Source organism: Nannobrachium achirus, assembly GCF_963921795.1.
Source record: "Nannobrachium achirus genome assembly, chromosome: 11".
Lineage (NCBI taxonomy): Eukaryota > Metazoa > Chordata > Actinopteri > Myctophiformes > Myctophidae > Nannobrachium > Nannobrachium achirus.
Window position 1 is genome coordinate 11,925,665 of NC_137820.1, and position 12,500 is coordinate 11,938,164.

Sequence of the window (12,500 nt, forward strand, 5' to 3'; positions counted from 1 at the left end):
TACTGCACTGTAGATGTACTCCGTTACAAGTAAAAGTCCAGAATTCAAAATGTACTTGGGTAAAAGTATGAAAGTGTCGGGACCAAAAATGTACTTAAAGTACCAAAAGTAAAAGTACAAAATGTTTGAAAATAGCAGATCTAAAAGCTCACAACTTGCTTGTAGATTGGCTATTTTCAAACAGCCATGGTATAAAATATGGCTAAAGTGGTTTATGTATGTTTTATAATAGTATAATTTATATCTGCAAAGTAAATAGTAACTAAAGTTTTCAAATAAATGTAGTGGATTAAAACTCGAACAAACTCGTTCACTTCCTGAAGCTGTTACGTTCACGCTTTCGTTCATGCCTCCCCCCCCCCCCCCCCCATACACAGGTACGCGCGACATAATAATAACTCTCCCAAGATAGTGTTTTTCACTAGACGATAGATAGCGCTACTGAGCGGCGAACGTGAACTAATATACATTTTTAAGCTTTGATCATTTTAAGGATTTTGAAAAGTCTTTGCTTGGTCTATAAGTGCATCGACTGGCTCCTCTTCCAGTGTGTGATTTTAACTTGTAGCCTACATTTACTTAAGTACAATTTGTAGGGATGAGGCCGAATATTCGGCACCGAAAACTTTCGGCCGAAAATGGCTAAAAATGCATTTTCGGTTTTCAGCCGTATAGTTTTTAAAACCGAATAGTATAGCACCGAATAGTGTGAAGAACAGGGGTCCAGTATAATCTCTCAAAAAGCAGCCGCAGCATCAGTAAACATTCTCTCTCTCTCCCCCCTCCCTCACTCACTCACTCCGTCTCGCATTCACTTCACTTCACTAGTCTGCGCAGCTGCCGGCTAACGAGTGTAGCCTATGTATGTAATTGCGACCTGTCGCTCGTTGTGTAAGCTTAGCTCCGTGCCAGGCAGCGTGCCTCCGTCAAGCTCGTTAAAGTGTTCATTGAGCAGGAGCAGAGCCTCCGCGATTTTGATTGACAAAGATAGCAGTTAGTAGAGTGCTGTTTGTCAATTCTTTGTTGCTACAGAGCATAGCACTAATCAGTGCTAAGGGCTAACAACAACAATGCATAAGGATGTCTCTGTCACTGGTGTTAGTTGTGTGAAGCTTGTCAGAGTGTTTGTCAGCGATCGTCTCGGTTTGGCTGCAGAGTTCATGTTCAACCTCTTCCAGAGAGAGATGGAGACACACACTGTGTGTGTGTGTGTGTGTGTGTGTGTGTGTGTGTGTGTGTGTGTGTGTGTGTGTGTGTGTGTGTGTGTGTGTGTGTGTGATGTGAGATGTATATCAAGTTCTAATATTTCTATAACTGCTAAAAAAACAATATACAATCATTTGGGCATAAAGAATAAGTTCAATGATAAATGTAGGGCTGATAATGACATAATGTGATATGGCATGTTCAAATCATGTAATCAAAAAGTTAATTTTGAGCCCTGATAATATAGTTTTGTATGGTTTTGACATAATCACGTTTGCCATAATAAGGTAGCTTTACAACAAATGGTACAAAAATGGTAATAAAAATACATTATGCGCATAATATATATTAATAATATTCGGCTATTCGGTATTCGGTTTTCGGTGAAATGTTTCCACTATTCGGTATTCGGTTTCGGCCAAGATTTTTTTATTCGGCACATCCCTAACAATTTGGAGTATTTGTACTATACTTGATTATTTCCCATTTTCAATAATTTGACTTCTACTCCACCACTGGCTGCGGCTTACACCACGGCAATGGTCGACGGCGCTCAGGAAGTGGGTCTATATAGGAGACAAAATGAGTGATGGTTCTGGTGGGATTCAATCCCAGGCCAGCAGGAGCATAAGAGGATCCTCAGGTGGGGCCTTAACATCTACACCCACCACACACAACATCTCTGTTCTCCCTCCCTCTGACCCCCTATCAAAAGTAAACACAAAAGCCAAGAGGCTGTTGTGTGCTGTGCAGTTGCATAGTGTGTGTGTGTGTGTGTGTGTGTGTGTGTGTGTGTGTGTGTGTGTGTGTGTGTGTGTGTGTGTGTGTGTGTGCGTGCGTGCGCGCTGCACGTGCGTGCGCAGACGCGTGTTGGCTCGTTAAGAGAGAGCGTTTGGATTAATCTGTAGGAACCAGATGCCCCTGCCGCGTTCCTTTCAGCTCTTCCATTAATTACACTGCTACTAATAACGGCTATTGTGTGATAGTGTTTGAGCGTGTGTGTGTGTGTGTGTGTGTGTGTGTGTGTGTGTGTGTGTGTGTGTGTGAGTGAGTGCATGCGTGCGTGTGCGCAGGTTTGTGCATGCGCACGCGCGTGTGTGTGTGTGTGTATGTAGGTGTGCGTGCGACCGTGTGTGCATGAGTCCAAGTATGTCCCCGAGGACCACGTGGGCATAAGTGAATTCAAAAGCTATAGGTGAGCAGAGGCAGGGGAGGGAACAAAGCACCCAGGGGCCAATAGGATTGGTTCGTCGTTAAGTGGGCAAGCCGTGGCGTCCTATCAGAATCGTTCCTTGGCTATGAGGCGAGCGTCTGAAGCAACCTCCTCGTGCATTTCACCTTGATGTCTTCCTTGAACTCTTGGCTCTTATAAAAGCAGCTGCTACTTAAAAGTGTGCAGTAGGAAAGGGCCTACACAATACTGCAGGGGTTCCTCCAAAACCACTTGAACTCTAGTGTCCATATTCTGAGAACTTTAGCCAAAAATAGCCGATCGACAAGCTCACAACGCCTCGCCTCATGCTCTAATTTTCATTTTGGGGATATTTTTTTCACAATAATAACATATGTACATGTTCTAGACATTCTAATGATCACCAAAAACATTATTACAGGCATTTTACTGATGTTTTTGTGAGGAATAGCTTCAGTGAAAAAGTGAGATGGTGTTCGTCCAGACTCTGGACTCCAGAGATTTTGAAGTTGGGTGAATGTCGGCCTCAAATATTGTGGCCAATGGCATTGTAATACTAAACAATAGGATCCAATGGTTATTAAGGTGAAAAAAGAACATGAAAACTATTTATTTGAACTCTTTTTTGATAAAAATATAAATGTTGCCAAAAAGGGTCCTCGACAAGGAAAAGGTTTGAGAACCACGGTGAGGGATCATATGACCACACACACACACACACACACACACACACACACACACACACACACACACACACACACACACACACACACACACACACACACACACACACACACACACACACACACACACACACACACACACACACACACACACACACACACACACACACACGTACATAGGGTATGTAATGTAAGTGGTGGTATGAACAGACAGTCCTACCGGCAGGGCAGTGGTTGGTCCTGTGCTCCGTGAGCTCGGCCAGACAGTCAAAGTCCTGCTGACAGTTGTCACAGGTGAAGATGGACTCGTCGTCCAGGTCGTCGTCGCGGTCCTCGTGGTCGTCATGGTCACCGTCCTCCAGACCCTGGCCTTCTTTGGAGTCCGTCTCTCGGTCTCCCGCCGGGACATCTGAGGACACAATTTACAATTTAGGCATTTAGCAGACTTGAGTAGAACCGCTGCTCCTTCACTTGGAAAGGAGTCAGCTTAGGTGGTTCAGGCATCTAGTACGGATGCCCCCCGAGCGCCTTCCTAGGAAGGTCCTCGATGTACGTCCCACTGGGAGGAGACCCCGTGGCAGACCAAAGACCATATGGAAGGATTATATCTCCAAACTGGCCTGGGAACGCCTCGGTATACTCCCAGAGGGAGTGGAGGAAGTTGCTCAGGATAAGGAAATCTGGAAGTCTCAGTTGGAACTGTTACCCCCACGACCCGATTCCGGATAAGCGGTTGAAGATGGATGGATGGATGGAGTCCAGACCGACTTACAATAAGCAAGGTAATACATAAATACTAGGGGTGTAACGATATAGTAACTACATCGAAAAATCTATTTTGATTTGCAATGATCTACTACATCGTTTGCAAAAGCAAAATATCGTACCGTTTCGGCTTTGTATCGTATCGTATCGTTTTAAAATGCAGATAATCGGTATCGAATCTTTTGCAATACAAATAATCAATTGTATGGAAACAAAGTATTTGTGCCTTGTATTTAGCAATTTTAAGAGGGAAAAAAGAGGGGTCTAATTACTTTTCCATTCCATATAGTTACTCTTGGTCTATTGATAAATGTGTGTAATCTCTGTGTTCATGTCAAGGTGTGGGTTTGTCCATATGTGTTGAAATATAATGTCCATGCATTTGCTAGAGAATCACAGCGTTTACTTATTTATATCCACTAGAAGCTGGGCCGCCCTTCGGGCGGCCCAGCGTCTAGTCGGCGACCTGGCCAACTCGGAACAATGTAAATAGGGAATGAATGCCCCGCCCTTTAATGCAAACCCCATTATACCTGTTTTCATAGGACCCGTTTTGACCATTTGTCTGCCTGTGTCCATTTATGCCCATATATGGAGATATCTGTATCTGTCTGTCTGTCGGTGTCCATTTTATGTCCATATATGGAGATCACTGCAGTTATAGTTCTGGGTCCATTTTATGCCCATATATGCCCATATATGGAGATATCTGTCTATCTGCGTCCATTTTATGCCCATATATGGAGATCTCTGTATCTGTCTGTCTGTGTCCCTTTTATGCCCGTATATGGAGATCTTTGTGATTCTGCATCCATTGTATGCCCATATATGCCATATATGGAGATATCTGTTTATCTGCGTCCATTTTATGCCCATATATGAGATTTCTGTCGCTTTTTCAAACAGATGGTCAAAACGGGTCCTATGACAACAGGTATAATGGGGTTTGCATTAAAGGGGGAACCGGCACTGTGTCTGCAACACAGTCGGTGGCACAGACAGATACAGAGATCTCCATAATGGGAATAAAGGGACACAGACAAACAGATGGAGGAGGAGACAAACTTAATGCAAACCCCATTATACCTGTTGTCATAGGACCCGTTTTGACCATCTGTTTGCCTGTGTCCATTTATGCCCATATATGGAGATATCTGTATCTGTCTGTCTGCGTCCACTTTATGCCCATATATGGAGATCTTTGACCATATGTTTGCCTGTGTCCATTTATGCCCATATATGGAGATATCTGTATTTGTCTGTCTGCATCCATTTTATGCCCATATATGGAGATCTATGCAGACACAGTGCCAGTTCCGGAAAATCCTGATGTCAGACATCAGAATCCGAACCTTTCGTGCTGGTTCTGTATCTGTTTGAAAAAGCGACAGAAATCTCATATATGGAGATCTCTGTATCTGTCTGTCTGTGTCCCTTTTATGCCCGTATATGGAGATCTTTGTGATTCTGCATCCATTGTATGCCCATATATGCCATATATGGAGATATCTGTTTATCTGCGTCCATTTTATGCCCATATATGAGATTTCTGTCGCTTTTTCAAACAGATGGTCAAAACGGGTCCTATGACAACAGGTATAATGGGGTTTGCATTAAAGGGGGAACCGGCACTGTGTCTGCAACACAGTCGGTGGCACAGACAGATACAGAGATCTCCATAATGGGAATAAAGGGACACAGACAAACAGATGGAGGAGGAGACAAACTTAATGCAAACCCCATTATACCTGTTGTCATAGGACCCGTTTTGACCATCTGTTTGCCTGTGTCCATTTATGCCCATATATGGAGATATCTGTATCTGTCTGTCTGCGTCCACTTTATGCCCATATATGGAGATCTTTGACCATCTGTTTGCCTGTGTCCATTTATGCCCATATATGGAGATATCTGTATTTGTCTGTCTGCATCCATTTTATGCCCATATATGGAGATCTATGCAGACACAGTGCCAGTTCCGGAAAATCCTGATGTCAGACATCAGAATCCGAACCTTTTGTGCTGGTTCCAGAAAATCGTGTATCGGGTCGGGTCGGGTCGAGGCCGAGCACTGCACTACCTGCTGCGGTGGGGAACGCACGTGCCGAATTTGAAATAGGGAATGAATGCCCCACCCTTTAATGCAAACCCCATGAATGCCCCACCCTTTAATGCAAACCCCAATATACCTGTTGTCATAGGACACGTTTTGACCATCTGTTTGTCTTTGTCCACTTATGCCCATATATGAAGTTGCAGAAAACTCTGATGTCAGACTTTATGCCCATATCTGGAGAACGCGCGTGCCGGTGGGAAGAAGGGTTCTCGAGATACGCGGATTACATACATACATATACATTCACAGAGATTTTGTGTTGACTCATGTGGCGTACGTGATGTCAGAGCCTTTTATGAAGTGATGTCACAATGACTCAGCGCTTGCGCCGATTTCCTCCGGAACAGCCTGATGTCAACAATCAGCTCCGCATAAGGAGATTCCGAACGTTTCGCGCCGGTTTCGGAAAACCGCGAGTCGGGTCGGGTCGAGGCCCGGCACTGCACTCCGCGCGGCGGCGGGGAACGCGCGTGCCGAATCCGAAGCCGGTGGGACGAACGGTTCTCGAGATACGCGGATTACAAACAAACAGACAGAGATTTGTCGCATTTATAGATAGATAAGACGCCTAAGGGCGAAAAGCCATCTGTCTTGGCTTGGATTGTGTTAGTGTGGTTCTCCTAACAGGGCATCATCTGGGATACAATTCCTTTTATGCCCATATATGGAGATCCTAACAGAATCCCTTTTATGCCCATATATGGAGATCCCTGCTCTGAGTAACTGACATCACTGTCTGTGATGTCACCTGTTTAAGCCCATATTTGGAGATCCCTGCTCTGATCTATCCATAGGAACATCAGAATACGTAACCATGGCATTTTTTGTTGACTCATGTGTTGTATGCCCATATATGGATATCTCTGTATCTCTCCGCATAAGGAGATTCCGAACGTTTCGCTTGTATGCCCATATATGGACATCTCTGTATCTGGAGATCTATGCATAGGAACATCAGAATACGTAACCATGGCATTGTATGCCCATATATGGATATCTCTGTATCTCTCCGCATAAGGAGATTCCGAACGTTTCGCTATGGAGATCTATGCATAGGAACATCAGAATACGTAACCATGGCATTTTTTGTTGACTCATGTGTTGTATGCCCATATATGGATATCTCTGTATCTCTCCGCATAAGGAGATTCCGAACGTTTCGCTTGTATGCCCATATATGGACATCTCTGTATCTGGAGATCTATGCATAGGAGATCTATGCATAGGAACATCAGAATACGTAACCATGGCATTTTTTGTTGACTCATGTGTTGTATGCCCATATATGGATATCTCTGTATCTCTCCGCATAAGGAGATTCCGAACGTTTCGCTATGGGTTGTATGCCATATATGGATATCTCTGTATCTCTCCGCATAAGGAGATTCCGAACGTTTCGCTTGTATGCCCATATATGGACATCTCTGTATCTGGAGATCTATGCATAGGAACATCAGAATACGTAACCATGGCATTTTTTGTTGACTCATGTGGTGTCATCTCTGTATCTCTCCGCATAAGGAGATTCCGAACCCCATATATGGACATCTCTGTATCTGGAGATCTATGCATAGGAACATCAGAATACGTAACCATGGCTATATGGACATCTCTGTATCTGGAGATCTATGCATAGGAGATCTATGCATAGGAACATCAGAATACGTAACCATGGCATTTTTTGTTGACTCATGTGTTGTATGCCCATATATGGATATCTCTGTATCTCTCCGCATAAGGAGATTCCGAACGTTTCGCTATGGGTTGTATGCCATATATGGATATCTCTGTATCTCTCCGCATAAGGAGATTCCGAACGTTTCGCTTGTATGCCCATATATGGACATCTCTGTATCTGGAGATCTATGCATAGGAACATCAGAATACGTAACCATGGCATTTTTTGTTGACTCATGTGGTGTCATCTCTGTATCACTCCGCATAAGGAGATTCCGAACCCCATATATGGACATCTCTGTATCTGGAGATCTATGCATAGGAACATCAGAATACGTAACCATGGCATTGTATGCCCATATATGGATATCTCTGTATCTCTCCGCATAAGGAGATTCCGAACCGCGAGTCGGGTCGGGTCGAGGCCCGGCACTGCACTCCGTGCGGTGGCGGGGAACGCGCGTGCCGAATCTGAAGCCGGTGGGACGAACGGTTCTCGAGATACGCGGATTACAAACAAACAGACAGAGATTTGTCGCATTTATAGATAGATAATAATAGATTTTTGACACGTTTTACACAGATTTAATTTCTTTGCTAAATAGTTACTATATCGATTTTAAATGATTGAATCAAATCGTATCGCCATGAATGAACCAATATCGTCCATGTATCGTGATACGTATCGTATCGCTATTAAAATGTATCGTTACACCCCTAATAAATACAACAAGCAAGGTAAAACATCAATACAATAAGTAAGGTAATACATATACTTCAACATCAATACATCAAATGCATAGAAATATCAATCTAGACAAAATAACGTAGGCAGACCGAGCACCTAGTCAGTAAAAAAGCTTTATATAAAACCCCCAAAAATGCTTATCTAGCTTTCATGTATGGTCGTTGAGGTAGGCAAGTGCTACGGTAAGTGCTATGGGCTTAGGTGGGGTCTGAAGACGTGAGTCTTCAGTCCATGGCGGAAGCTAGGGAGCGAGTCTGTGCGACAGGGAGTTTATTCCACAGTTTGGGGGATACACGCACTAAACCAGTGGTGTAACCAAGTACATTTACTCAAGTACTGTACTTAAGTAAAATGTTTCGTTATTTGTACTTTACTGGAGTACTTCCAATTTTCGGTACTTGCACTACTCCACTACATCCCAGAGGCGAATGTTGTACTTTTACTCTACGCTACATTTATTTAAAACTTTAGTTACTAGTTAATTTGTAGATTTTGATTATTATTACAAAACCTACGTTAACCACTTCAACTCTACATACATTTCAGCCATTTACGACTCGATGCGACGCATTGTGAGCTTTTTTTTTTCTTTTTTCTTTTTTTTTAAGATGGTTATGAATTTGAAAATTTGAAATGGGACATGTCGCATAATGAGTACTTTTACCTTTGGTACTTTAAGTACATTTTGATACGAATACTTTTGTACTTTCACTTGTGTAGAATTCCTATTCCGAACTTTTACTTTTAACATTATTTCTACATTGCAGTATTGATACTTTTACTTTTAAGTAAGAACTGTGAGCACCTTTTCCACCACTAACGCACACAGACACACACACACTGGAAATTCACCACCACGCGCTGCTTCGCTTCCCTTTGATTTCATTACATGCATCAGAGCTATTTTAATCCCTTCTACTTTTCCTTTTACTTGGTGATTTATGCATTTATTTTCTTTCTGGCATAACATTATCTTCCTTGTTGAATGTTATTGTCCTGTGTAGTTTCCATTATCCCCATTCAGCTTTGTCTTTGTCAGCTTAAAGCTTTCTTCTTTTGAGGTGAGGTATTTTTGTAAAGCCCCTCGAGAGGCCTTTATCTCACAGGCACAATTTGTACTTTTACCTGCTTTCTTTTTCTTTTTTTTGCGTTTAGTTTTTTTGTGTGTTTGGATATGTGCAACAGTACACTGGTGCGTGTGTGGTGTTGTTGTTGTTATTGGGGCATTTGTCAAGTACAGTACATTTAGCATATAGCTGGAATGCATCCTCTGTGTTTAAAACCCATTTAGGCCTAGAATTATTGAATGCTTTAACCAGTGAAAAATAGCAGATATACAAGCTCACAGCGCGGCACCGAGTGCCGCGCTGCGAGCTTGTAGATCTGCTATTTTTGAAAAAGTCGTGAAAATGTGTGCAAATCTTTGAATATAATGTATTTTCAAAGCGAACGTTTGTAACTCAAATTTTGCTTCTGGGTGGTCCCTGGAACTAGATATTTTGAGATGGGGGTCCGTGGCCAAATAAATATCATTTTGGGGGTCCTTCACATGAAAAGGTTTGAGAACCACTGACATAGTAGTCTCTCAAGAACAGACTAACTGAGCTCCAGCTGAAGTGAAAAGGGCCTTTTCTTTGACAATGGCTATAGCCAGATTGCTGATCTACAAGCTCGCAGCGCTGCACTTGGTGCCGCGCTGTGAGCTTGTATATCTGCTATTTTTCAATAGTTAAAGCATAAAATAATGATACAGAAAATGTGTACCCGTTCTAAATGGGTTAACTATTAGGAGCAGGAGGAACTATTTTTAACAGCACCTGGGGAGCATTTAGGGCTTTAATTGTCTTACTCAGGGACACATCAACATGCAACCTGAAGTAGCCGAGCATCCAACCGGCAACCTTCCCATTCCCAGACGGCTTTTGTGTGTGTGTGTGTGTGTGTGTGTGTGTGTGTGTGTGTGTGTGTGTGTGTGTGTGTGTGTGTGTGTGTGTGTGTGTGTGTGTGTGTGTGTTAGGGATGTGAGGATATGAAAATGTCATATCACGATTATTGTGACAAAAGAAATCCTGATTTATATATTATCACGATAATCAAAATCCATTATCCCGGGGCGGAACATTTGGCAAAAATAGCGTTGTGAGCTTGTAGATCGGCAACTTTTTTGGCAAAAACTTTTGATAGAGAGTGAAAAAAGACTGTATCAAGTATGTATATTATAAGTACCTTTTACCAATTCTAGAGTTTTTTTTCTGGTACCGGATATGCAGCTCTGCAAATAAAAGGTGAATTGATCCCAGTGCATGACGGAGGACGATATCACGATAAATGAAATCTCCACGATACGATTATCGTGAGTGTTTTATATCACGATAAACGATAATAACGCTTAGCGTCCCATCCCTAGTGTGTGTGTGTGTGTGTGTGTGTGTGTGTGTGTGTGTGTGTGTGTGCGCGCGAGCGTGTGCATGTTTAAGTTTGTCGGTGTCTAAGCGTGTGCATGTGCGTCCTGGTGGCATGAGAGGCAGTGCATGAGGGGGGGACCAGTGGAAGACTGTGTCGGGCCAATCCTCTATTCTCCATTGTGTCTCCATTTTCACACCTTATTATCACATTATAAACGCTGAGGCTCCAATAAGACTGACTCCAGAGACGGAGGAGAGGAGAGGAGAGGAGAGGAGAGGAGAGGAGAGGAGAGGAGAGGAGAGGAGAGGAGAGGAGAAGAGAGGAGAGGAGAAGAGAAGAGAAGAGAAGAGAAGAGAAGAGAAGAGAAGAGAAGAGAAGAGTACTGTCACCTAAAAAAGTCATCTTAAATTATGAGTTAATATTTTTTATGATGTCATTGTGGGAATGCGTCAGCGGGCCTTTAAGAAAACAATGACAGCAGAGAAGAGGGAGAAAACATTATCAGAACAATGTACACTTCTTGGGAAAAGAAGAATTAAAATGTAGCGATGGGAGAGGGAGGGACGGGAGGGAAGGGGAAGTTTTTCTACCTGCCATGCTTTACTTCTAGCCTTCCCGCTTCCCCTCTAATTGCAGCCCCCTCCAGCTCAAATTATTTTACCTCACACCAACATTGTGAGAATAACCCAATAGAGCCCACACACAAGACAGTCCCCTGCCGAATAACAGCCACTGAGACAAAACTCTACGCTCAGCAGACATTCTCCACACCCCCTCCCCAAAAAAAAGATGACAACAACCACCAGTCAAATCATTTCTCATTCAGGTATCATCAACGCAGCAAGTGCCTCAACTAATAAGGAACATTAGGGGCAAAAACAACCGTGCCAAGACAGAGGAAGAAGTTAAAAAAACAACAAAAAAAGCTTCTCTTGCTCCCCCCCCCCCCCTCTCTGTCTTCAGTTCTTGTTCATCTCACCAGCACCCAGCTGGCAGTGTTGGGGTAGTGCCAGTCAAGCCACTCGAGGCCCCAATAGCGTCTTACACTTCCTGATAGAGTGCTGAATGAGCCGAGGTTACCAGGCAACATATACAATTCTAGCGCCTAAAAAAGGTCTTGGCTAATGCTGCTTAACGACAACATTTAGTCACAGCAATGGACCTGGAACAAAGTATGGTCCAACATATTGCTGGCCTCCAGAACTCCTCCTGACCACCAGCAAATACATAGAACATATTGACTATAGTAAATACTTCATTGACCGAGGTCTCCCCAAGTCGCTCCACTAAACCAAATCTCTTCATCAAAATAGTCAATCTAGCTTGTAGATCGGATATTTTCGCAGAATGTCATGCCCATGAATAGGGAAGCTACAGTAGGGTCCGAGTGTTGAATTGAATTTGGTTCCATTTGTACACTCTCAGAGTTACAGAGCCATAAGGTGCCATTTGGAACCCCCTCAAGGACACTTTGAGAACCATTGGTTTGGAATGTTTCCAGTGAGCCAACATGCAAAATATAAGCACCCTGACTCTGTTTGAACAGAATGGAACAGAGCCTCAATCAGTATCATTGGTAACACCTGTAAAGGAAGTGTGGAAGGGGCCCAACAACGGCTGCTGTGCATAAACCCTATTAGCGCATCAGCATTGCTCGTTGTATCTGCTTATTCCTGCAGATGCAGTCCGAGTCCGTCCAGTCCGTGT

At 43.2% G+C, this 12,500-nt stretch overlaps 1 protein-coding gene across 1 annotated transcript in view; it reads right to left on the reverse strand.

The window, feature by feature from the left end:
- The window catches only part of znf423 (zinc finger protein 423), a gene marked incomplete at its 5' end in the record, with an annotated part of 246,441 nt that overhangs the window by 155,330 nt on the left and 78,611 nt on the right, over positions 1–12,500 (reverse strand). The window contains one exon of the mRNA XM_080737309.1: positions 3,302–3,490. Coding sequence (XP_080593435.1) covers positions 3,302–3,490 — 189 coding nt within the window. The remainder of the gene's footprint in view (positions 1–3,301; positions 3,491–12,500) is intronic.